The sequence below is a fragment of the Anolis carolinensis genome, chromosome 1 (assembly GCF_035594765.1).
Source record: "Anolis carolinensis isolate JA03-04 chromosome 1, rAnoCar3.1.pri, whole genome shotgun sequence".
Taxonomy (NCBI): Eukaryota; Metazoa; Chordata; class Lepidosauria; order Squamata; family Dactyloidae; genus Anolis; species Anolis carolinensis.
Genome location: NC_085841.1, coordinates 341054782 through 341082189, shown reverse-complemented (window position 1 = coordinate 341082189; position 27408 = coordinate 341054782). Strand labels below are relative to the sequence as shown.

The window sequence follows — 27408 nt, the reverse complement described above, 5'->3', positions numbered from 1 at the left end:
TGTGCACAAAAAGCACCGGCAAAGCACCCCCTTGATAAATTAATTATTAATTAAATAATTAAAATACCATTGTAAACAAGCAAAGCTCTGGAAGGCACGCACCGGGCGAGGGAGGAGGCGGGGGCCGGATAAATGGCTTCGATGGGCCGCATGTGGCCCCCGGGCCTTAGTTTGGGGACCCCTATATTATATCATTAAATTGATACAGGAGACATGTATCAATTAAATTAAATACAGGAGATAACCCAATTCAAAGCAGATATTGTGGGCATTTCTGCCTTGATATTCTGGGTTATAGGGATGTGTGGAAGGGCCCCACGATTCTATAGCACTGAGCCATGGCAATGAAAATAGTGTCAAACTCGATTAATTCGACAGTATAAATCATGCATGGGCAAGCTTGGGCCCTCCAGGTGTTTTGGACTTCAACTCCAATTGTCCAAAACAGCTGGAGGGCCCAAGTTGGCCCATGCCCGGTGTAAATACATCCTTTTTTTTCGTGTCAGGAGCAACTGGAGTTGTTTCTGGAGTGAGAGAATTGGCCGTCTGCAAGGACGTTGCCCAGGGGACGCCCGGATGTTTTGATGTTTTTACCATCCTTGTGGGAGGCTTCTCTCATGTCTCCGCATGGAGCTGGAGCTGATAGAGGGAGCTCATCCACACTCTCCCCACGTGGGATTCGAACCTGGCAGCTTTCAGGTCAGCAACCCAACCTTCAAGTCACTTAGTCCACTACGCCATCTGGGGGCTCCTAAATACATCCTATGACTTCTCTACGAAAAAGGTTTTGTCAATCGGAACCGGAAGTGTGGGGGAAACCGGGAGCGCTCTTTCTTTGACGTATTGGTTGAGCTCATAGATAGCTAGCAAGGTGTGGTAAAGCCTCGCTCCGAATGACGAAGCGGCGGTGATTGGTCGCCTCCGATTGAGGGGGCGGGGCCGGTTGCGATTGGCTGGCTGGCCGTCACGTGGCGCGGAGGCTGGTGTCGGTGGGAGACAAATAAACATGGAGGCCATCTTTCACGAGAGGGTGAGTGTGGGTGCCTTGGAGGGGCCGCGTGGGATTCGGCAGGGAGGCGGGAATTCACCTGAGGGAGGGAGAAAAGGACAATTCCTCGTCTTCGCGGAAGAGAGAAGAAAGGAGGGCCTTTTGAAGCAGGCATGGACCAACTTGGGCCCTCGAGGTGTTTTGGATTTCAACTCCCACCATTCCTAACAGCCTCAGGCCCCTTCCTTTTCCCCCTCAGCCGCTTAAGCGGCTGAGGGGGAAAAGGAAGGGGCCTGAGGCTGTTAGGAATGGTGGGAGTTGAAGTCCAAAACACCTGGAAAGTCCAAGTTCCCCCATGCCTGATCTACATTGTAGAGTGGATGGAGTTCTTCCTGGTTGCAGTGAATCCCAAATAGGGAAGTGTGAGTCTCAACATAGGAGAAGGGTGTGTGGACTCAGCCCTGTTTTGTCAGATCTTTAATCACAACCCTGGCATTGGAGGTGCTACTGGTTCACCTACTTTCTCCACTTCATTGACGTCTATCATGATATCACGCAATAATAATAATAATTGCATTTCTTACACGGTGGCGAAGTGCGTTAAAGCACGGAGCTGGAGACCGAAAGATCCCAGGTTCAAATCCCGGGAGCGGAATGAGCGCCCGCTGTTAGCCCCAGCTCCTGCCGACCTAGCAGTTCGAAAACATGCCAATGTGAGTAGATCAATAGGTACCGCTCCGGCGGGAAGGTAACGGCACTCCATGCAGTCATGCCGGCCACATGACCTTGGAGGTGTCTATGGACAACGCCGGCTCTTTGGCTTAGAAATTGAGATGCGCACCAACCCCCAGAGTCAGACATGACTGGATTTAACGTTAGGGGAAAACCTTTACTTTTACTTACCTACCCGCCTGTCATGGCTCGAAGTGGGTTAAAATACATAAACACAGCAAAAATGCTACAGATACATACAAACTAAAATGTACCTCTATAAAAGTTACGTACCGAAACATATCTTATGAAATACCTACTAAAACAGACAAAACAGAGATTAAGCAAAGGACATGCATTAAAATTCATGTTTATGTTTAAAGACTGTCTGGGTAGGCCTGCCAGAAGAGTCAGGTCTTCACTTGTGTCTTAAATTCTGGCAGCTGTCGAGCTCTACCGGAAGGTCGTTCCACAGCCATGGGGCGGCCGATGAAAAGATCCTCTGGGTGATGGTTGCCATTCATGTTCTGGCTGGTTGGAGCAGATGCCCTCCAGAAGACTGAAGTGTGTGGGGCAGATTATATGGGGAAAAGCGATGCTCTAGGTAACCTGGGTCCAAACCATGTAGGGCTTTAAAGGTTAAAACCATCACCTTGTACTTTGCCCAGAAACTAATTGGCAGCCAGTGGATAGCCCTCGGGGGTCTCATCTAACTCTATGATTATATGACAGGGAAGAAGCTCAATTAATAGGATAGGTGTAATATGCTCACTCCTAGATGTTCCTGTAACCAATTTGGCTGCCCTATTTTGAACCAGTTGGAGTTTCCGAATTTGGTACAAGAGTAGCCCAATGTAAAGCGCATTGCGGAAGTCCAACCTTGATGTTACCAGTGCATGCACCACCATCTTCAGGTCCTCCAAATCTAGGAAGGGGCACATCTGGCAGATTAGCCAAAGCTGATAGTAAGCATTCCCTGGGCTGACATTTGGAGGGATGGATCCAGAAGCATTCCCAAGCTGCGAGTGCAGTCTTTCAGGGAGAATGTAACGCCATCCAGAACTGATTGACACACCTTCAGCCCCAGATTAGGACCCCTGATGGCAAGCACCTCTGTTTTGTCTGGATTCAATTTCAATTTGTTTTTCTTAGAATAATGGAATCACAGAGTTGGAAGGAAAAAGTACTTAGACAGGTAATTGTGGGGTGGCTGGTTACTTGAATACCTGCTGGTTAGAGAGAACATATTCAAAATCATGAGGAAGGATAAAATTGAAAGAGACCTCAAGGGCCATCCAGTTCAACCCATATTCTGCCATGCAGGAACACACAATCAAAGCATTCCTGACAGATGACCATCTGCTTAAAAATCTCCAAAGAAGGGGGGATGCCACCACACTCCAAGGAGGCAGCATATTCCACTGTGAAACACTTCTCTCACTGTCAGGCAATTCTTCCTAATTTTTAGGTGGAATCTTTTTTCCTTAGTTTGAATATTATTCCATGATCTAGTCCAGGAATTGGCACACTTTAGCCCTCCAGGTGTTTTGGACTTCCACAATTCCTAACAGGTAGGCTGTTAGAAATTGTGGGAGTTGAAGTCCAAAACCTGGAGGAACGGTGCCCATGCTTGCATTTTAACTGACACGGCTGTCTCCTATGGATTTCTGGGATTTGTAGTTTTAAAAAGTAAAATAAAATGTATTATTTATCTGTTCACCTCTTCTCCAGGCAAAACATACGCATCTCCCCTAAGGCACTCCGGATAAGGCATGGTTTCCTTTTGCCATTTTGGTTGAAATTGATCTCTGTTTTCATGTAGTTTTCAATATGTTTATAATTTGAAAGTGTGACATCGTTTCCCCTGCGCTACTGGTATGACTGTCCTGCTGTTTTGAAATACCTTATGAAATGCACATCTGCTGTTTTATAAGATTCTAGGTACTAAAAGCTATACAGTTATCTATCCACATTTGCCAAAGTTAGGAGCACAGGAACCCCAAAGTGGAAAAACGCTAATGGAAAATACTCTCCCCTCCCCCCAAGTAAATACCTCTCTAGGCATATGTAATGTACTGTGTGTTTATTTTATGTGTTGTTTTAGGCTGCCTGAATCCCTTTGGAAAGATGGAGGCAGGGTACAAAAATAAAGTTGTTATTATTTGTAGAATTTGCAATACAACTCTGTGGTCAACCTGCCGAATGTTAAGCATTACATCATGTTGCCTAGAGAAGTATTCACTCTAGGGTTCTCTTAAGTCATCCAGTGCAGTTGTATGGTCAGCTTCTCATATTTGCCCATAGAATTGTACTGAAGGACCTAGAGATTCCTAGAGAGAACATATTAAGGAAACCTGTGACTAATCAAAACCATAATAGTGACTGCAAATCTGGAGGGCTGACTGCATTGTGAATTTATATTTTTGACCAGAATCCTGTGGATATTGACATCTTTGTAAATGCAATTGTTTCTGGGGATAAGAATTGGGCAGTTTTGTAACATCGTATTCAGCAAAAAGCTGTTGTTATATCCCTACAAACAGGAGTCAATAAAGTAACCAATGCACATTGGTATTGCTGCACAGTTAAGTGTACGTAAAATTATGGGTAATGTAAACCATGATAGAGAATTCCAGCTATTAGATAACATTTAATACTTTACCACTGAATACATTTTTATGTTCTTCTGATTTTAACTTTTGTTGCAGTTTAAATTTCTAAGCCCCCTTGTGTAGAAAAAGTATCCTAAATATAGGCATTAATTTAAACAAAAATAATAAATCCATCTCTGTGGTCAAGTAGATATGATCATGGATGAAAGACTGCCTATACTGTACTTGGAGAAAAGACTGGAAGGACATTTTATAAATTAAAACCACAATGAGTACCTTGGCTTTTGTAAGCTTTAAAAAATTAGTGTAGTCAGTGTACACATATACACTGTCATGTGTACATTGTAATCAGTGTGCACATAGTGGTCACATATTTAAAGAGATTTTGTCAAGGGAATAGGTCCTTATATTGAAATATTTATCAATTTTAAAATGCTAAATTCATGTTTTTTTCATTGTGGGATGTGAACACAGGACAGGCCTTTAAGTGAACTACTTTTGTGTTCATAAAGGCACAATCTAATTATATGTCTTAGAGTTGCACCGGCCTACACATGTGCATTTTGTGAAGGGATAGTATGGAAAATTTGTTTAAAAATAGCACCCATTGGAAAGTTCCATGTGCAAGGAGGTTCCAAATCAAAATTCGAATGTCACATGTTTATTCAAAACTGTGACCTTTACAAAAAATAGTTATAATAGTCTTTCATGAAGCAGCAAGAAAATAGTTGGAGAACGAATGGTCAGTGAGAGGCTTTGTGGTTAAAAAGACCTTATGGTATTTGCCTATATGAGCCTGCACTAGGTTTTGAGTTCAATAAGATAAATCCTTTTTTTCATTTCCATCGCCCTCTGAGTCATATTTAGGAGAACTTGATATAGTTAGAAATTACAATTATACTCATGTATAAGTGTAGAAATTTTGGTTAAAATATCGGCTCAAAAAAACCATGAGACAGTGTGAGTATTGTAACTTAACTTTATTTTAAAAGGAACCATCCCATTCTCTAAGTAGGCTTGTGAAAGCTTAGTTTGTTTTGGGAAGACCTAAAAGAAGCACTGACTCACCCTACTCTCTCAAACATAGCATCACTTCTGGAGTTTTGTTGTTGTTGTTTGTGAATGCCTGAGTGGGTCATACCAAAATCCATAACTTTGGCCCCAAATCTTGCTCTCGACTTATACATGATGATGGCTTATACATGAGTACAAACAGTAATTTAGCACTACTAATTCATTTCATTTTTCAACCAAATGCTGACTTCATTAATGTTTGTAGTAGCAATTACTGTTTAATATAATTTTAATTTGTTACTTTTGATTTACCTTGCAAGGATTATCCCTTGTGAATATTTTAATAATTTGGTTTAACAATTTAAAGGGCAATGACTTGTATTATAAAGTAATCAACCAAATTAATTTCATAAATGTACCTCTCTTTCACACAGATACCTTTCTAATGAGGCAGGTTTTTCAAAGTTTAAGATGAGTTGTTGGGGAAGTGGCTCTTAACAGTGGATGCACCTTTTTCTTTTATTGAAGAGTCGGTTTGTGTGTGCTTTTAATCTCGTGTTTTAATTGTATCTGCATTGTATGACTGAAACAATTAGCCAACTTGAATGTCATTCTGAATGGCTGTTTTCAGTCTCTATATATAAAAGTCAAAGTATGTATGTCTGTCTGCATCACAAAAATATTGCTAGGTAAAGTGGCCCTCTGTGATATCACTAGATTGGTTGTTGCTAGTTGAAGTATTGCCTGTTGCTAGGTAAAATGGACCTCTAATGTCACTGGGATAGAAGAGTGACATGTCTATGAGGGGATGGAGGAAGGAAGGAAAGAGCCTCAAGGAGAGCCGTGTTGCCATGGAGGCGTTGTGAGGTAGGCCCTCTCTGAGCTAGGGGAAGGGGAGGGAGAGAGGAAAGAAAGAAAGAGAAAAAGAAAGGAAAGGAGAGGGGAAGAAAGAAAAAGGGACGAAAGAATGAAGAGAAAGGAAATAAGAAAATATATGAGGGAGGGAAAGAGAAAGAAGGGATGAAAGCCTGGGGAGGAGGCGGTGTTCCAACACCCAGGTAATGCTGGTAGATAAATATATACAATCAGAGGTATAAAATTGCTGAATTAATCAGTGAAGAATATTTTGGAGTATGTAAGCATACCTTTTTGGTTGACTGTCGAAAAAGCATTTCTCAGATTCTGGCCAAACTCAGCAGCAATTGCATACTTCAACAGCTAGAACTGCTTCTATGTGTTTGACATCACATTTGAACCAAAATCATGGCAAGATTTCATGCTTACAGTAGTGTTTTGTGTTTGCGTTTGTGTTTTTTATTTGTTTACTTTTAATAGCAAGAAGGGTCCTTGTGTGCCCAACACTGTTTGAATAATCTGCTGCAAGGGGAGTATTTCAGTCCTGTAGAACTGTCCTTTATTGCACAACAGCTGGATGAAGAAGAGAGAAAAAGAATGGCAGAAGGAGGGCTTTCTAGTGAAGAATATAGGACATTTTTACAGGTACCAAGCTTGAAAGTTCTTTAGACTGGCTGACTTACCCTGCAGACTTGTGTTATGCAAATTTTCTTCAAGTATCCTCTGGTCAGGACAGTTCCATTGCAGAATTGTAGTTCTATACATCATGTTGAAGTATTCTGTTTAATGTTTTCAACACAAATCACTGTTCCAGAAAAACGGAACCCAAAAATATCTCTTTCCCCACTTTTAAGTTGGTGCCCACAAATAAAGTGACACAGGAGGAGCTATGCATCCAAGATGGTAATTGTTTGATATATCCCATTGGGTTCTCAAATTGCCTTAGAGTTAATTTTCTGTATTCCTCTACATGTTTTCTGTCAATGTCAAGCTAGAATCCATTTAAGTATATCTTTTGGTGAAAAATCTACATAAGCAGATCCCAGGAGAAATGAATTTCACTCCCCAAGCCTTCCTTAAACTTCCACAACCCACCTACCTACCAAAAAATGCTGTCTGAAATGGGGCTCTAGATCATTTGAGAAATACATTTTGTCAAAATCCTGTACAATTTTAAGAAAAACAGTACCAAAATCAACCCATGGTCATCTATTTTATTTGTGTATAGTCCTAGGATAGTTTGTAATATACTGCATGTTCCAGGATGGGTAAAGTGTTAAAATGGCTATATATCTTGCGTGGTGTTTGATTTCTTAAACTGTTTGAGCAGTATGGATTAATCATGTTTTATACACCTTTCTTTGGTCAATAGCAGCCCTCTGGAAACATGGATGACAGTGGCTTCTTCTCAATCCAAGTAAGCATTCTGCTATAGTCCCATTCCTTTGAAAATATCAATTAGTGTATTTCAGTAAAAGCATTGTCCATGTTTTAGAACAGTTTAGGAGATACCTGGCAAAATTAGATAATTTAGAATGTGTTTACTTTACAAAAGTATAGTTCAAAATTACACTGTAGATATATCACTGGATTGGGTCCTTGCACTTGGAGTCCTGGAGTTAGACTTTGAATAGATCCAAGAGGCCAGAAGTATGTGCAAGCTATGGTGGAAACCTATATATTGTTGGACTGCAAGTACTAGAATCCTTGACCAGTATAGACAAAGGTGAGAAATGCTGAGAGTTGTAGTCTAGTAATATCTGGAAAGCTGTAGGATTCCCACCCTGGTATGAAGGTTTGTTTGAAATCAGATTTATCTACATACTTAGGTATGAGGTTTGCTTATCTCTGTCTTCTAGAGTGGCAAAACCATTAGTCTATTGAGCTGTTCTTTGTTAAGTTCTCATTTAACATATGCAGGGGGGGGGGGGGGCATGTAGGAAAACTTCCATTCAGTTGTGATCATAATAAATAGATTAGTCTGTCAGTTGAAAGCCTTGTTGTGTTCAATGGGGAGTTGTAAAAAGCAATGGAAAAGCCCCACACTTTGTAGAGCATGTGTGTAAATTGTTTCTACTTAAGTGATGTTTCTGAACCAAGTGTGTAAAATGTGGTTGGCATGCAGACAAAGTTTTGACCCCATGTTGTGCTAGCAGATGCCTTCTAGTTCAACAAAATATTCTTTCCCTCCCTCCAGCCCTCTGCACCACCAGAAAGCCACCTCCAGAGGGTTTCCTATCCTTCCAGAGCAGGTTTTACAGTGGACAGGGGGCTGCAGAAGTGAGAGGATATTGCAGGTCAGCAGCAAAACCACCCTATGGGATTATAGCTATTTATAGACATGAAGAAAACATTTTATTTATCTTGTCCTTATAAGCTCTTTTGTAGGTATGCCAGAATGAAAGGTGGGCTATATCTTAAGTAAATCAACAAGGCTCAAAACTCCAGTGTATGTATGTGTTCTCTAAACTGTATATGTTTGCTGCAAGAAACACTGGAGTTCAAGTACTAAAACAAATTTGTGCTGTAGAGCTACTCTGCATTTCTGGAAGAGATTGAAATTACTGAAACAGGGAGACTTTCATTTGCAATTCCAATTTGCTGTAAATTGTTTTGAACCTTTGTACAGGGCATATATCTGAGGTGAAGGTGAATTGTTTTTTTAATTTCCCATCTGCCACTCTAAACAGCTTTAAATGATGTGTGAAGACGTTTGATATTAACTATGTATTTCAAACTAAAAAATGTAAGATCAAATATACATACATAACGTTGCCAAAAATATACAGATAATATGTGCACATTTAGGATTTCTTTTGTTAGGTCTTAGGATTTTTTTCTGGATAGTATATGTCTTGTGCAGATATCTTCACTTGCTAGAACACAGTGGCATCTGGTTAATGGCACAGGTTAATGGCATCTTTAGATAAATTTCACTGTGTTCTCTTTTCTAAAGATTCACTGGTCTTATAGCTAAATAAATTAAGAATATAGCCTCAAAATAACTTAGCAATGTACATTTCAAGCACGCAGCATACATCTGATGCTGTAAAGGTGAAATGAAATTATGACTGTGCAGCTGCTTATAGTACAACTCTTGAATTGTGTGCTTTCTGAGAATCACTTGGTAAAATTGTGTATTTGTTATTCACCCTTAGCTGTGTTATGTGTGGTCTGCTGAATGTAGATTCATGAAGGTTGACCTTGAATTTTCTCACTCCAATAGTTTTCTTTATATGAAAACTAGAATTTTTACCAATCCCAGCTTTGTGAAAACAATATATTTGTTTTAATAGTGGCTAAAATGGTTGCATTGCTTTAAATTTATAACTGACTGGTTTATTTCATGAAAAGTGCTGTTTTTTGACAGGTTATAAGCAATGCCTTGAAAGTTTGGGGTTTAGAACTAATCCTCTTCAACAGCCCAGAGTATCAGAGGCTCGGAATCAACCCTATGTAAGATTTTCTATTTAGCTCCCTTTTTTCCATATACAGAAAGATCAAATAATGCCAGAAAAAGAAATCTATCATTTCCCTCAGAGAGTTTCTATCGAGAATTGCTATCTGAAGTTTTGGTTTTATCCCCTCAGCTTTCTCTTTTTCATATTTTTGAGGCTTTACATGTTCCTTTGTCCTCTGAGCCTTCATGATATCTCAGTATCTGTGGCATCACAGAATGCTGACTTTGAATGGTATGTGGCATTATATCTGCTTTATGACATCACTCTGTTTGTCTAGATTTATAAAATATATTACATACTAAACATATTTCCAACATAATGCTGTTAGAATACTCTGAACCACCAAAGCAGATCAGATGATTAGATATAATCTGAATTTTAGTTCTGTTTATTAAAATGTTTTTAAAATACAAAATTGTATTATTAAAAATAACAAAAAGAAACCCTTAAACATGAGTTCTAACATTTAATTGTATTTTTCTTCTTTCAGAAATGAAAGATCTTTTATTTGTAACTATAAAGAACACTGGTTTACAGTTCGAAAATTAGGAAAACAGGTGATATTCTGTCTTTTTTCCTTTTTTAAAAAAATGATTTTAAGGATGGATATCAAAAGAATATTCTTTTGGATAATTGATACTGCCCTCACATATTTGAACATTTAGGATTGTACTTAAACATGCTTACAAGACGCTAGTGTATTTTTATATGAATTACAGAACGTTTTATGGCAAGAGTCATTTGACAGTGAAATAGACTGCTATGTTAGTGGACTTGCCCTCTTTGGCAGTCTTTAAGCAGAGGTTAGATGGCCATCTTTTAGGAGTGCTTTAATTGTGAATTTCTATATGGTGAGAGATTGAACCTGATAGTTCTTACATACCTTTTTGACTTTAGGATGCTATGATTTTATGATAAAGTACATCATATTAGATTCATTGGGTCAGGCTTCTTTATAAGGTAAAGAAATTAGCTGTTCAATAGTGGAATGGAGTATTTCAGAAGGTGGAGGACATTCCTTCATTTTTAAAGTCTTAATGCAAAAGATGAATTGCCATCTTATGCTTTAGTTGTATATCCCTGCATGGCGGGAGTTGCACTAAATGACCTTAAAGTTCTTCCAACTGTATGATTCTATGAAACATGGGCATGGGGAGTACACCACTTCCGGGCTTAGTTTGAAAACTCGAAATAATTTTGGATCATAATCTCAAAGATGTGTTCTTTAACATAGTGGTGTGATGTCCAACCCATACATTATGAGATGAATAGAGAAATAACTTGGCTATTTTAAATAGATAGATGGATGGATAGATAGGGAGGACTGCAGAGCATACCAATATCTAAAGATCGTATTTAGAGTCCCTATTGGGAAAGGTGACAGCCCTGCTGTTCAGATACTTAATAAAATACCACCCTGTTAGAAATAATTCATTTGTGCTTTAGCATACTATATTGATCTAACAACAGTTGCTCAGAGACCAGGTAGTTTAAGAATAGATTAATTAAATCACATGGTGATCACTTTTATTTGATACTTATTTTTAAAATTACAGTGGTTCAACTTGAACTCCCTTTTGACGGGTCCAGAACTAATATCTGACACATACCTAGCACTTTTCCTGGCCCAGTTACAACAGGAAGGTAATTCCGACTTTCAGATGTCAATTTTTTACAGAAAGCCTTGTTTGTCTTAATATTTGAACAAATCAATAAAGTAATTAAATGTTACTATAATGAACAAAAGACAAAATTGCACAGTGGGGCAAAATATTATCTTTCACTCCTCTTTTTCATATTTATTGATAGCCTCTTTCTCATATTGGACTTTGTGTTTTTATTTTCCTCAGGTTATTCAATATTTGTTGTAAAAGGTGATTTACCAGATTGTGAGGCTGATCAGTTATTGCAGATTGTTCAAGTGCAGCAAATGCAGCGGCCTAAACTGATTGGGGAAGATGCCCTGCAATCAAAAGATCAGAGGTAAGGTAAATAAAAACTCAATATTCTAATGTGTTGAATGTTCACTGTGAATAATTCCAAATCCTTAATGCAAATATGGAAGTACTAAGGCAGATAAAACCTGCATTTTGCAAAGGGTAATGGAGCGTCATTTCCCACACTTCTCTGCTTTCGTTTTTTCTGCACAACTGTTTTATGAAGGGTAAAGGTGTGTTGTCAGATTCCTTTTTCCTCACTCTGTGTCATTATTTCTATATGAAATACTCAAGGATATATTTTTTTCTTTATGAAGATTGCATATTACTGATAACAGTGAAGCAAAATATAGAATCATATATTTTAAGCTATGGCTATTCATTGTCTTAAGGAAATAGAAGGAAGTTTATTTTCCTCCTTGAATAAAAATCCTAAATTATAGTTATGCACATGAATGAAGCTGTCAGGATTCCAGTTGACATGACCTACACTTCACATGGAAGTGTTGCTATGATCGTAATAACTGTTTATCTTCTTTTGCCCTGTTACGTTTTTCTCAGCCTTCTCAACTAATTTTTGCATGATATTAGCATGGTATTTTGAACTCTTAACTTCCTGCTCAGCAGCTTCTCAGAGCAGTGATTCTTTGCTCATATTGGTTAACATAAACTGCATTTGTTATCATTTGTAGACAAACTCATTTAATACTGTGAAATTTGCATAACATAATGTGTCAAAGTGAGGGGCAGTTATGGGCAGAACTGACTTAACTTGGGGAAAAGAGTTTTTCACTTAGAGGACATAAAACATAAAGTTTTCTTTCATCATTTTGGATGGTGGCTGGAAAACAACTGACTTTGATGGATGCTTAGCATTCTCTTTTGTGAATCATTAGGAGCTGCTACATGCTATTTTGTGTTCTTATTAGTCCTATAATTTGATTTGAAACTTCTAAATTAATAATTTTTTTAAGGTGAGATTTTAAAAAGGTTTTTTCCGAGGGAGAAATATGTAATTGGCTATTTTCAAAACTTCACATTAGAATGAAAACATTTATATTTGCCTTTGTAATTTCTCCAGGGTGCAAAAACCAGATGTAGAACAAGCAGTAGATGTTAACCATTCCTCTGATGGTACGGCCATGTTAGATGAAGATGAAGAAAACTTCCAAAAAGCACTTGCTCTCAGCAGGCAGGAGATTGATATGGAGGATGAAGAAGCTGATCTCCGTCGAGCCATTCAACTTAGTATGCAAGGTAGACATATCTTTAATTGAAAGTATGTTTTATCATATTTCATCTTATAGGATTGCAAGGTAGTATCCAAGATATCAAAATTGCAATAAAATCTACCAACAAGTTATACATAAAAAGAAAGAGCAGCAGAATAAAGGATTTAATAATAATAATAATAATAATAATAATAATAATAATAATAACTTTATTTTTATACCCCACCTCTATCTCCCCAAAGGGGACTCAGGGCGGCTTACACGGGGCCAAGCCCGAATAAAAACAATAGCAATATAAAACACAACAATAGACAAGAGACATGCACAATTATAAAAATTTAAACATTAGCCAATAAAAACAAATGACAAAAACTAATAAAAACATGGATTAAAACGGAGAGGTTGTAAAAGTAGACTGGGTAAGGTGCACCATTGTGATGAACCATGGGCCTTGTAGTCCTGCTCAGGACATTGTAATTCCTGATGAAGATGAAAACTTGGGTTTTTTACCTTCCCAGTCTGAACTGGTTTCCTCTCAGCCAGATCTTTCCCAGGCAGATCTGGGAACCTTGCACCTGCAAGAAAGTTGTGCCCCAGAAGTATGTCAAACAACCCCAGAGCCTACTTCTCCCGTGTTCTTGCGCCGGGAGTTTTGTAAACAACAGAGAAGTTTGGATTCAGCTTCGCGCAGGAGTGCGAGGATAGCAGCTAAGAATGTTGCCAATTAACACTGGTTCTCGTGAGAATCTTTAAGGAGTTTAACATCTGGTCTCAGAGTTTAGCTTTCGTTTCTGATTCCCAGAGAACCGCTTTGGTGAGAAAGTTGGACTCTATATAGGTGTTTTGCCCGCGTAGCAACTTCGCGGAGTCAATTCGTCAGCCTACGGAGCGAGTTGTGTCTGGACAGCGCGCTCCGGTTCAAGCCTCGCTCCTGCTCAAGCCTTGCCTTGCTATCCAGCCTTCGCCTTGCTTCCCAGCCTTGTTTATCTACGGACTTTGCCTAGTTTCCCAGGATCAATCCTTGCCTTGTTCCACGGATTTATCAAGTTATTCCACGGACCTTGTTCTTGTTCTTAGTTACCTTGTTCCACGTTCAAGATCAAGTTATTTCCTAGCCACGCTCAAGTTTTATGGACTAAAGGACCTTGTCATCTCCCCTCACTTTGCTTGGCAAAGTGAGTGTTTCGGTTATTGGATTACAACTTTGGACCCTAATATTTCATATTGGACATTATTTCTTTGGACTAATTTTGACCTTTCCTGAAAGGTCTGCTTCTGGACTATCTTTTACATTTGCTTTTACTAACTTTATATATTTCCTTAATAAAGATATTAGATAGATTCTGGCTTCTGCGTATGGTTATTGGTGCTCTGTAGCCTGGGTCGTGACAGTTTGACTCCGCGCCCCCCTAAGCACCAATTAACCTTGGCCAGAATGTCTACCGGAACCGTACCCGGTGGGCAGCCACTGAGCTACACCATCAGCAAGGACGAAGTGGATCGCATCCGCGACAGACTCAACGCCCAGGATGGAGAAATAAAGGGCTTGCGGGAGCGCGGAATCCGCCTCCCGGCCATGGCGTTGCCTACCAAGTTTACTGGAGAAGCTTCCAAGGTTCATGTTTTCCGTCGCCAATGTCAAGCTTATCTAGAGGCCCGTGATGCCGAGTTTCCCCAAGAAGACATCAAAGTGGCATGGGTTTACAGTCTTCTAGACGGGCCAGCGGCCAACTGGGCGACGGCACTGTTCGACCAAGCCTCTCCACACCTAAGATCAGCGCAACATTTCTTGGACCACCTCAAGGAGACTTGGGGAATCGAGGACAATTTGGAGGCAGCCGGCCACAAACTCCGTCGCCTTTTCCAAGGAGACAGACCTATGTCTCAGTATATAGCCGAGTTCCGAGTGCTGGCCCACAACACCGGCTGGAACGATGTAGCCCTCAGAGGACAATTCCGGGAGGGTCTCAACATTGAAATGCTGGAAGAAATCTCCAAGGTGGATCCTCCCCAGACCCTCGAGGCACTCATTGATCAATGTTTACGGGCTGAAGTCATGATTGCCAACAGGAAACAGTGGGTTCGAGGCCAGGGCAGTAGAGCCGGGGCAAAACCCCCCGCTCCCGCCAGCGTTCAGCCACGTCCAGCGTGGAGACCCCCACCGCCAACCCCATACCCCAGAGGAGGCGAGGAGGTGCCGATGCAGTTGGGCAATGTGCGTCCCAGACTAGATGCCGCCGAGAAGGCCCGTCGTCAACGCTTAAACCTCTGTTGGTACTGCGGGAACGGGGGCCACTTCGCCAGAGAGTGCCCAGCCAAGGGGAAGCCTGCCGCCCGGCTTGCGGCGGCGTCCTCCACGGAGACGAAGACGTCTGAGCCGACTGGCACACAGCCGGCGGGGGAAGCCAACGACCGGGTGTAGAGAGGCTCGCCAACCCGGTCAAAAAATCCATTCAAGAGCCGCCAACCGGGGTCCTGTTCCTTCTCGTGGTCACATTATGGTCAGCAAAAAGGGGACCCGTCATGATCCACGCCATGATAGACTCTGGAGCTACCAACAACTTCATTGATAGAGAGTATGCCGACTCTCTGGGATTACAATATCATGATTTCAAGAATGCCCGTGTGGTGCAAGCCATAGACGGCCGCCCCCTCAAGACGGGCCCCGTAAGTCAATGGTCGGAACCCACCAGGATGTGGATAAGAGAACATATGGAAGAGATTTCCTTCTTTGTTACCGAGGTTCCCCATTTCCCTGTGATTTTGGGAATTCCATGGCTGACTCTCCACGACCCTAACATCTCCTGGTCCAACAGAGAACTGCAGTTTGCTTCACCGTACTGCCAAAACCATTGCCTCGTAGCCAAGGTATGCCATGCCACAGACACCGAGCCCATCATCACCTTGCCAAAGAAGTACTCCGAGTATTGGGATGTATTCAATGAGAAAGAAGCCGAGAAATTACCCCCACATAGACCTTATGACTGTGCCATTGACTTGGTGGAGGGGGCCCCGATCCCGCGAGGGCATCTCTACTCCCTGACTGAACCAGAGCAAGAAGCTCTCAGGGAATTCCTAGAGACAAACCTTCGCAAGGGATTCATCAGACCCTCTCAATCCCCAGCCGCCTCTCCAGTGATGTTTGTGAAGAAGAAGTCAGGGGAACTACGATTGGTGGTGGACTACAGAGCATTGAACAATATCACCAAGCGGAACAGCTATCCCCTGCCCTTAATCTCGGATCTACTGGATCGGCTTCGAGGAGCCAAGGTTTACACCAAGCTGGATCTTCGGGGGGCTTACAACTTAGTTCGCATCAGGGAAGGGGACGAGTGGAAGACCGCCTTCCAGACCAAATTCGGATTATTCGAGTCCCGAGTTATGAATTTCGGTTTATGCGGAGCCCCCGCAACGTTCCAGCATTTTGTCAATGACATTTTTCAGGACTATCTGGACAGGTTCTTGATAATCTACCTGGACGATTTTTTGGTGTTTTCTAGATCACAATCAGAACATGAGAACCACGTCAAAATGGTGTTACAACGATTGCGGGATCATGGACTTTATGCCAAACTGGAAAAATGCGCCTTTGATCTACAAGAGGTAGATTTCCTTGGTTACCGCATCTCGCCTTTAGGGCTCTCCATGGATCCAGCCAAGGTTTCAGCAGTATTGGACTGGCGGGCGCCAACTAACAAGAAAGAGGTGCAGCGTTTCTTGGGGTTCGCGAATTATTACCGCAAGTTCATTCCAGATTTTGCCCACTGGTCTGACCCAATCACTAGCTGCATCCGTGGAAAACAGCCCTTCCGCTGGACTGATCAAGCAGAGAAAGGGTTCCAGCAACTAAAGAAATTATTCACGTCCCAGCCAATTCTACAGCACCCAGATCCTGGAACCCCTTTTGTTGTGCAAGCGGACGCCTCGGATGTGGCAATTGGGGCTGTACTCTTACAACCGGTGGGAGACCACCTTCATCCCTGTGCCTTTTACTCCCGTCAACTAACCACACCAGAGAAAAATTATACCATTTGGGAAAAAGAACTACTGGCCATAAAGGCAGCTTTTGAAACTTGGAGACATTGGCTAGAAGGGGCCAAATTTCCCATTGAAGTCCACACTGATCATCGTAATCTAGAACACCTAAGAACTGCCCGCAAACTAAACCAGAGGCAGCAACGTTGGGCTTTATTCTTTGAACGTTTCAACTTCCAGATCCATTATGTGACCCCAGCCCAAACCAAGCAAGCAGACGCCCTGTCACGTAAACCGGAATACGCTGCAGGACGCAAGGAGACCTTTGAATCCCAACTGCTACAACCCGAGAACTTTGCCACGCTCACGGTGGGGAACACCAAATCCATTCCCATTGGTTCAACTTCCCCTACTCCAGGACCCATCTGTGCTCAAGAAATCAGGGCTAGTCAGCAAGCAGATGCCTGGGCGCAGGACCAACTTCGCCAAGGTCTGCATTTTCCCTTTTCGCTTAAAGATGGGCTGCTCTGCTATAGAAATCATGTTTATATCCCACCCGGACCGGGCAGGGAAAAAGCGCTTCGCCTGTGCCATGACTGCAAACCAGCAGGACACTTCGGACTATTTAAAACTATGCATTTGATCCTAAGGGATTTTTGGTGGCCCAAGATCCGCAAGGATGTAGAAAAATATGTCAACACCTGCCCAGTATGCCAGCGCTCCAAGATACGAAGGGAAAAGCCCTCAGGGCTTTTACACCCCCTTCCTACCCCATCTCGCCCATGGGAAATAATTTCCGCGGATTTCATCACTGACCTACCACCTTCCTGTGGATTCACCACGATCTTAGTGGTGGTGGACCTTTTCACCAAGTTAGCCCATTTCATTCCCTGCGAAGGCCTCCCCACGGCCAAAGAAACTGCGGATCTATTTCTTCAGCATGTTTTCAGACTACATGGATTGCCCAAGAGTTTAGTCACAGACCGTGGATCTCAATTCACCTCTCGTTTTTGGAAGGCACTACAAAAACTACTGGGCATAGACTCTCGCTTATCTTCAGCTCATCATCCCCAAACAGATGGGCAAACGGAGCGCACCAATGCCACTTTGGAGCAGTATCTTCGCTGTTATGTAAACTACCAACAGGACAATTGGGCTTCTCTGTTACCACTGTCTGAGTTTGCCTACAATAATGGAGTTCAAGCTTCTACAAAAGAAACGCCGTTCTTTGCAAACTACGGCTTCCATCCACGTTTCTTTCCCCCTGTCATTGAAACTTCAGAAGTTCCCGCAGCAGAGGATTGGCTGCAGGAACTCACAGCGGTGCAACAACTTTTGCTCCAGCAACTGGACCAAGCCAAAGAGGACTATAAACGCCACGCTGACAAACACCGCCAGCCGGGCCCTGAAATCAAGGTAGGAGATCGGGTTTTTCTGTCCACTCGCTTTCTGCCCTCCCACCGCCCCTGCCGGAAGTTAGATGCCCGTTTCATCGGCCCCTATCCAGTGGTGGCGCAATTAAACCCCGTGACTTTCAAACTCCAACTTCCGCGTTCAATGCGCATCCATCCAGTGTTTCACCGTTCCCTGCTCCTTCCGGCGGATGGTGTGCGTCCTGATACAGACCAACCGGCCCCCCCTCCTGTTTTGATGAATGGGGAGGAGGAGTTCGAGGTTGAGGACATTTTGGATTCTCGCTTTCATCGCCGCCGCCTACAATATCTCATTGACTGGGTGGGTTTTGGGCCTGAGGAACGCTCTTGGGAAGACGCCTCCACAGTCCATGCTCCTGATCTAACCCGTCGCTTTCATCTGACCTATCCCACCAAACCGCGACCTCGCGCCTCGGGAAGAGGGCCCCAGTTTGGGAGGGGCCTTGAGGAGGGGGATAGTGTGATGAACCATGGGCCTTGTAGTCCTGCTCAGGACATTGTAATTCCTGATGAAGATGAAAACTTGGGTTTTTTACCTTCCCAGTCTGAACTGGTTTCCTCTCAGCCAGATCTTTCCCAGGCAGATCTGGGAACCTTGCACCTGCAAGAAAGTTGTGCCCCAGAAGTATGTCAAACAACCCCAGAGCCTACTTCTCCCGTGTTCTTGCGCCGGGAGTTTTGTAAACAACAGAGAAGTTTGGATTCAGCTTCGCGCAGGAGTGCGAGGATAGCAGCTAAGAATGTTGCCAATTAACACTGGTTCTCGTGAGAATCTTTAAGGAGTTTAACATCTGGTCTCAGAGTTTAGCTTTCGTTTCTGATTCCCAGAGAACCGCTTTGGTGAGAAAGTTGGACTCTATATAGGTGTTTTGCCCGCGTAGCAACTTCGCGGAGTCAATTCGTCAGCCTACGGAGCGAGTTGTGTCTGGACAGCGCGCTCCGGTTCAAGCCTCGCTCCTGCTCAAGCCTTGCCTTGCTATCCAGCCTTCGCCTTGCTTCCCAGCCTTGTTTATCTACGGACTTTGCCTAGTTTCCCAGGATCAATCCTTGCCTTGTTCCACGGATTTATCAAGTTATTCCACGGACCTTGTTCTTGTTCTTAGTTACCTTGTTCCACGTTCAAGATCAAGTTATTTCCTAGCCACGCTCAAGTTTTATGGACTAAAGGACCTTGTCATCTCCCCTCACTTTGCTTGGCAAAGTGAGTGTTTCGGTTATTGGATTACAACTTTGGACCCTAATATTTCATATTGGACATTATTTCTTTGGACTAATTTTGACCTTTCCTGAAAGGTCTGCTTCTGGACTATCTTTTACATTTGCTTTTACTAACTTTATATATTTCCTTAATAAAGATATTAGATAGATTCTGGCTTCTGCGTATGGTTATTGGTGCTCTGTAGCCTGGGTCGTGACAACCATATAAATATTTAAACACGAGATGACTGATAAAGTGCTGCAAATTCTTGGAAGTGCAGATTGGGATGGGAATAGACCCTGTGTCTATATCAAGTTGACAAAGGCAACATATCCTGCCTGATCTTGGAGACTAAGCAGGGTCAACCCTGGTTAATACTTGGGCAGGAGATTGCTAATGAATACCAGGTGCTGTGTAGGCAATATTACAGAACAAGGATCTGTCAAAACCACCTCTGAGGAGTCCTTACCTGAGAAGACACAGTGAAATTCATGGGAGACCATATGTTGACACGTTGAAGCATATACATAAAAACATTGAAAGTTAAAAACTTCTAGTATGGGCACAAGCTGTGCTTCCTTCGGAATAGTATTTTAAATATATAAAAAGATAAGACAGATAAAAAATTTCAGTAAGAGTTGGAGACATCAAATACCTCTTACAAGCTCTGGAGAGTAAAAAGCTGTTCCCTATGTACTGAACATTTAAAAAATACCAAACATTTAATCAAAGCTCAGGTGCTTTTTCATTACAAATAGCATTTTTGTTTATAGATATGCTTGATCTAGGACCTAAATAGAAGATTACAGGCAGGCAGATATGGGAAGTGGTGTATCTTACATTTTTAAAGAATAATTGGCAAACACAGGTTTTCACTAAAATGGTCAGCATGGTGGCTGCTTTGTTATTGAGTGGGAGACAGCCAGGAAGCCAGGCATAGCTACACTGTCTTATTTATTACATATCTTTTATTTTTTTGTTGCATCTCATTTAGATGGTAAGCTTGATGGCAAATTAACATTTTGTAAGCTGCACTGAGAGCCTATGCATCTAAACAGCGGGGTATAAATCCTCTAAATATAATAAAAATAAATATTACTACTGCTATTTTAAAGGCTGTACTTGCACTTAGATCTGGACCTGGAAACAAAACAGCAAACAATGCAGTTCATTTTAGATAGGAAGGATTAGAGTTGAGAAAACTTCATTTTATATTAATGCGAAGCTGCAGATGCATCAAAGACCAATTTCTATACTGCAGTTTCAGTATTTCGAATTGCAAGTATACTCACAGCTCTTAGATGACTGTTGGTAATTTAAAAAAATGTTTGTATGCAATTAAGTCTTACGGTGATGCCTATTATTCACATGGTATATGAACTGTGGGATGGGTAGCCAAGAGTCACATGCGTTTCCCAAATTCCACTTTTGTGGCCCTCTGAACACCCATCTTGGAAAGGTTTTGTGGCAGTTTCCCTCCTCCCGATCCCCTATCCTCCCCCATCTCTCCATTGAAAGTACCGTATTTTTCGCTTTATAAGACACACTTTTTTCCCCTCCCAAAATAGAGGGAAAAAGTCAGTGCGTCTTATAAACGCAATATGACCTCACGTGGGCGGAGCTAGAGGGGTTGTGTTGGTGAGTGGAGGGGAGAGAGAGAGGGAGGGGCGGGGCTTGGATGGGAGATAAGGTGGGATATAAATAAAGCATTATTATTATTATATTTTAAATATTTTCCAAGGCCTGGGCCTCGTAGCCACTTCCCTCAGCTTAAGAAGCAAGTCCTCCGAGCCACGCGGGAGGCCCTCGTTCCTCCTTTCAGTCCTCTCGCTCCCCCCTTCTGTTCCAAGATGGTATGGCCCATGCCTTAGCGCACACTCACCCGGGCTGCCTTCACCGGCTTGCTTTGGGGGACGATGAAGGGAAAGGCGTTTGCCGCAAGGCCTCGCCCCCCTGAGGCTGCGGTACCGGCTTCGGTGCCGCCGGGTGCAGCCTTGGCCGCCTTCGCACTTTGCCCACCATGGCGGCCCGGAGAAGGAGAGCACAAAACCCAGGGAGGCAGCAAGCGAGCGAGGGAAGCTCAAGGAGGACAGAAAAGGAGATTCCCCTGCGTGCTGGCTCAAGGCTTCCCCTCGGAAACACGACGTCTGGAGGCAAGGTTCCGCCCTGCCTGTTTATACCGCGAAGCAGAAGCTTCTGCTGGTTGCTATGGGAACCCAGCCCGGCTGGCCTAGCTGCCTCCTTCTGAGACAGGCGCCTTAATAATAGTGAAGGATGAAACGGTTATAAAATCCTTCAAAAAATGTGGCATCCCCATTTTCCTCCTCTGAAAACTAGGTGCGTCTTATCATCAGGTGCATCTTATAAAGCGAAAAATACGGTAATATGATGTCACTTAGGATGTGTCAGTTCAGCTAGGTCAGAATTGTCTCCTACTGTCTAGCAAATAATATCAAATACTAATTTAAACCACCCTGCCTCGGTAATGGTGCTTGTGTTTTAATTTTAGGAGGCCCTCGAACTGGCTTTCCAGAGTCTCCCACGCAAAATGTTCCACACTCCTCTGGAACAAACCCGGCTGAATTGCTGACATCTGAAGAACTGCGTCAAAGAAGACAGGCATATTTTGAGAAGTAATATAGACTCTTTTAAAGTGAGATTTGTGGATAGATAGTCCTGGAAGCCTTTTATTAACCGAAAACAGTAATCGGCATCTTTAACTCCTGCATCTCAGCTTTGTTATCATTGAATAAAGATCAATTATGACAGACTTATTTTAACATTTCAGTGTTTCAAGTGATTTCAAGCATGCAGCATTGTAATAAAAATACTAGATACAAAGGTTTACTACCTGTTGCAACACTTCCATGAAAGAGAAAATCAGCTATAATCTGTCTTCAGAAACAAATTGATGAATGTGTTACAATAATATGTACTATAATTGTTTTTCATTCAGTGTGATGGATCAGTCCAGTTTTAATTTACATACTCTGCTAATCTTCCGTGAAACTTGGTGATTTGGGTTCATCAAACTATAGTATTTTCATATTGTTGGCGGAGTAGTTGATCAGAAATGCCTGACAAATATCTATAATTTCTTAGACATTTATATCAAATCAATTGTTAGCTCCAACAAAAGTAAACACATTTAAATCAATGGGATTTTTATATATCCCTATTATTTATAAGGTGGTTAATTGGTATGTTCTAGTTAAAACTAGCAACTGGATTTAAGGCTTAATTTTTGAATGTGTATAACTGATGATTGAATAAGACATTTTTACAGTTCATCACTGAGAGCTTTATAAACATAACAGTTACTACTCCGGCATTGAAGAAATAAACGTAAGGCCCAGAAGAAAGACAATGAATGATGGGAGTAGCAGACTTACCTTTATATAATCAAAATTAAATCTTCCTATTTCCATTCATTTTCTGAAACCATTATTTATTATTTGATTCTTTCAGACAACAGCACCTGCATCAACAAGTTCAGAATCCAGAATTTCATGGCGCACCAGTTACAAGTACAAACGCACAAGTGTCGGATCCAGGTACTATTCAGTGCTTAGCATTCCTTGCATTATATGTGACAAAAATACATTATTCTGCTATTCCATTTGTGGGTTTTGCAAGAATTATTATCTTCTTCAGACATAATTACCTCACATAACACCTCACATTGCCAATGGATAGCAATTATCAGAATTACCTGAAGGCATCTAGAGGAGACAGAGCTTAGGGAATTATAAAGGAACAACTCTCCTTAGCTTCTGATCATACTATTCTCCATCCTTTATATATGCTGGTGCAGTGATGTGCATGACAATAGAATCATACGAGTTAAAAGAGGCCATTCCAACTCCATTCTGCCATGCAGAAAAGAGAAATCGGAAGTCATGGAAACCAATCAGGGCTCACTTACTCCCCAATCTGTTTTGTATACTGAACTGCATGTCTGCTACATTTATATTCTGCCTACTGTTTCTCACTATAATACCGCTTTTCAGAAGCTTTTGTTGTTAGTGTCACCTAAATAATTTCTTCATCCATTATGATATAATTAAGTTTTAAACTTTCAGTTTCTTTGAATTTTATATGTACAGTAGAGTCTCACTTATCCAAGCTAAACGGGCTGGCAGAAGCTTGGATAAGCTTCTGGATAATATCTTGGATAATAAGGAGGGATTAAGGAAAAGCCTATTAAACATCAAATTAGGTTATGATTTTATAAATTAAGCACCAAAACATCATGTTGTACAACAAATTTGACAAAAAGTAGTTCAATACGCAGTAATGTTTGGTTGTAATTACTGTATTTATGAATTTAGCACCAAAATATCATGATATATTGAAAACATTGACTACAAAAATGGCTTGAATAATCCAGAGGCTTGGATAAGTGAGAGGCTACTGTACTTGTTGTTCTGCTCTGTGACCATAAGTTATTGTCCATAATCTTCTCCAACCTGATGTCCTCCAAAAGTGTTATAGACAAAGATCCTATCATATTATCCATCCACTATGGCCACTGGTCATGAGAATAATAAGAATTGCCTAGCATATCTGGTCAAATACTATTTCTAATAATAATATGTCTGGTCCTGTAATTGGTTGCATGATGAAAAATATAATTGATTTCAATAATATCTCATGAGAGATGTAACGTTCAAACTATTATTCTTGGTTTCATATACTGTAGTTCAGTGTTTCTCAAACTCTGCTCCTACAGTTTTGGACTTTGGCTCACAGGAATCCCAGCCAGCTTACCATCTATTAGGAATTATGGGAGCTGAAGTCCAAAACATCTGGAGGAGCACAATTTGAGAATCTGCTGTAGTTTACTTTCTGACTGACAGGTCAAAGTGGAGTTCTCCAGTTCAATGTATCCTCCTGAACTGAAGTGACTACCTTGAAACTACAGATTATCAAGATAGGAAAAGTGGAGGGGAGGGGCTATGGAAAAGAGGTTTGCCAGTGTGTTCTTTCCTGACCTCCTAAACCAAAGTTGTCTTTGTATGATATTCTAAAATCGAATGCATTTCATCTTGTTTTCTGCCAGGAGGCGATATGAGTGAAGACGATATGCTTCAAGCAGCCATGAATATGTCCTTGGAAACTGTTAGAAACAACATGAATGTAGAAGAAAAGAAATGACAAAAATGACTATTTCTGTTTTTATCTCAAACACTAAATCCTGTATTAATCTTGTGAGGATGGTATAAAAGTAGGGTTCATTTCACTGATGTACCAAAGCAGGATATTGGCTTGAAAACTTTGGGATTTGTGATCAGAATTAAAAGGCAACCTTCATATAACATAAATAAAATATTACCAGTGATTGGTTTTAGCTTTGACCACATGGTTAGTTCTAATCAAGTTGGTAGAGACTCCTCATCTGAGTAAAGGGATAGCCTTCTGTCATAAAATCTTCTCCAGCACTTTTCCAACCTATGTAGACATTCAGGGTGTGTTTATGATATTGAGAAATAGTTGTGAAGTACCACAGCCCCAGTCAGTTATGATACTATGCTCTTGCAGACTCCTTTTTCTCAGAGCAAAATTGCCTTTAAACAATAGATCCACATAAATAATCACGAGGCCTGTATGTTCAGATTGCATTAGCCAGTGTGTGACATCTGAACCCTCTTAGACACACGTATATACGGGCATTCCAACCTCCCCTTTTATATTCTGAATCATAGAAATATGATTTGCCCTTAATTCCTGGAAGGTATTCCAGTTACACTGTATGTAAACAAAATGTTGACTAGTATTTTTTGTTTGTTCTAAAAAAAATGAAAGCATTTTATAGGTGAGAGTATTAAAAAAAATATGTACAAAGGCAGGGAAAAATCTTGTGAAACCCTTGTGAAAGCATATGTTGAATTCTAAGTCTTGCAAGAGATAGGCAAGCCAACAAGTTAATCACAGATCACATTTAAAAGATGGAACCCTTAAGATCATGCTAGAGTTTTCCTCTTTTATTTTAAGAAGAGGAGGAAAGGAATTTTTAAATATATTCTTATGATAAATTTTGTGCAGTCTCTATCATGGTGTTTTGTCCTAACACAAGCACTCAAGTATATGAATGTTGGCTGGATAACTTAATTTGACAGTGCTGCGGTATTTGTTATGCAATCACCTTTATTCCTTTTCTGTTTGGAAATCTTTGTTTTATGCTTTCTTTTTACTGTTTTGTTTCTACATGTACTATTAAAGTAAGTTACATAGCTGCCTTACACTAAGCACAGTGTACTCTGATGGGCAGCATCTCTCAAAGATCTCAAGTACTGATTTTTTTTTAAGTCCTTCTGGGTTGCTTTGGACTGGCGATGTCTGGGATTAAACTTGGGACGTTCTGCATGCAAAGCATGTAATCTTCCACTGAATTATGGTCCTCTGAGAATTCCAGACTGTCCAGAATTGAGAAAGAGAAGGGAAAATTTTAATGCCAAGACTTCAGTGCCACACTATGAATATGCATACAAGATACATGAAATGAACCCTGCATGGATACCTATGTGTTGAGAATGAATATTCATAAAGGAATGTGTGAGTGGGTGTGTATTCTATCAGAAGTTAATGAATGTCTTTTGCCTGTAATAATTTTGAAGCTTTTCATGAATGGCCTTTGTTCATGCACCTTACAGTTTTCTGTCATTGTTTCTGTTACTGAGAAAGAATAGGGAGCAAACCTACTTTTTTGTTAGTCAAATTATACTTTTGATATACAAGATTACTATGACAGGATGACCAAAATTGGCATTCTGTGTTACAAAAACAGTTTTTCTGTTTTGCAATTGGTGCTTTAAGCATACCTTCTGTTTACATATTATATCTAATTGCTACAGTTATGGATGTTTACAGTGTTCAAACTGTATTCTTAGTTCATAGGCATTAGCCAGATACAGTAAGAAAATCTTGGAAAATCTATTTGTGTTTGCTAATTGTTTCAGAATTATTATTGCACCATATTGATGTGTCACTCCTAGCTACTGAATGAAAAAATAATTGTATACAACTATATGGTACGATAGGGAATAATGCGATATAAAAAGAGCACTTGGATTTTGATGATACTGGTTTACAGCAATGTTCTTTAAATGGCTCTGTACATATAAGGAGCCAAATCCGTTATCTTATTTGCATGCTTCATGTTTTGTTGATCTTTGTGAAGTATTGGCAATGGGATGTGGCTCTGTGTATGAGCATTACTTTTAAGACTGCATCTAGCTTTATTATTTTCATAAACCTAAGGCAGCACTATTTGACCATACTTGATTTTTAATAGTAGAAAACCATGCACAAATCATGGATTTTAAAAACAACTGCAGCATTAGTTACTTAAAGCTATCTGCATTTATTATAATTTTGTTGCTTTTAAGCTATTACTTGAAAATAATATGCGAAGGGATTCATATAAAGCATGAAATGAAAGCATACCACTCTGTATAAAACATGAGTTTATTTTTTCTTTGTACTTTTCCAATAAATGGTGTTCTTCTGGACAAGCTGAATCTGGATGGATTTAGGACCCTTTTTTCAAAGATATGGTGTGCTGAGGTGCAGATCTCGAATTATGGAACACCTGTACCATGTCCATTGCAAAGGGTATAATCATTTTCTCAAAATTACCTGTTTAAAATGCACTCAGAAGAAGAGAAGGAGTATTTAGGAATCAAACTGTGGTTGAAATATAAATGTCTTACATAATTCAGACAGAACATGTCCTTTTTGCAGTCTCTTTTGAAATGCAAGATTTCTTTATGCTGAAACATTTTGCAGAAACTAGATTTAAATCAGAGGTGGATAATGGGGGGCTGGTGAATTATATACAGCTCCCTCAAGGGACTTTGTGGCAAACAGACCCTCTAGAGTAAGGTTAGCAAAAACCCACACTGTTTAACAACTCGTGTAGACTTCCAAGAGTAATAGTTTTATTCTTGAAGATGGCAGGTTCCAGTCCCTTTGAATGCAACCTGCATAACA

General features: G+C 40.9%; 1 protein-coding gene across 11 annotated transcripts; it reads left to right on the top strand.

Annotated features, from left to right (window-relative positions):
- The first annotated feature begins 927 nt into the window (after nucleotides 1–927).
- Nucleotides 928–26936, top strand: atxn3 (ataxin 3). Of its 11 annotated transcripts, none has more exons than XM_062968201.1 (13): nucleotides 1007–1030; nucleotides 3431–3469; nucleotides 6754–6825; nucleotides 7553–7597; nucleotides 8378–8477; nucleotides 9551–9636; nucleotides 10132–10198; nucleotides 11198–11285; nucleotides 11492–11624; nucleotides 12660–12835; nucleotides 21926–22049; nucleotides 22885–22970; nucleotides 24479–26936. In XM_062968201.1, the coding sequence occupies exons 3-13, from the start codon at nucleotides 6758–6760 to the stop codon at nucleotides 24571–24573; spliced, it is 1068 nt and encodes a 355-aa protein (XP_062824271.1). In that variant the 5' UTR covers nucleotides 1007–1030; nucleotides 3431–3469; nucleotides 6754–6757; the 3' UTR covers nucleotides 24574–26936. The 11 variants fall into 11 exon arrangements, with proteins under 11 accessions (XP_062824248.1, XP_062824253.1, XP_062824286.1 ...); XM_062968196.1 differs by lacking the exon at nucleotides 3431–3469 and adding an exon at nucleotides 6080–6192 and having other exon boundaries at nucleotides 1011–1030; nucleotides 6661–6825; XM_062968183.1 differs by lacking the exon at nucleotides 3431–3469 and having other exon boundaries at nucleotides 929–1030; nucleotides 6661–6825.
- The last annotated feature ends 472 nt before the right edge of the window (nucleotides 26937–27408 follow it).

Excerpts from the sequence above, each read along its gene's own strand:
- atxn3 (XM_062968178.1), top strand. The coding sequence starts at position 1,007 with ATGGAGGCCATCTTTCACGAGAGG. Across the intron at positions 1,031-6,660 it reads AGGCCATCTTTCACGAGAGG|CAAGAAGGGTCCTTGTGTGC; the intron begins GTGAGTGTGGGT and ends TACTTTTAATAG. Across the intron at positions 11,286-11,491 it reads GGCCCAGTTACAACAGGAAG|GTTATTCAATATTTGTTGTA; the intron begins GTAATTCCGACT and ends TATTTTCCTCAG.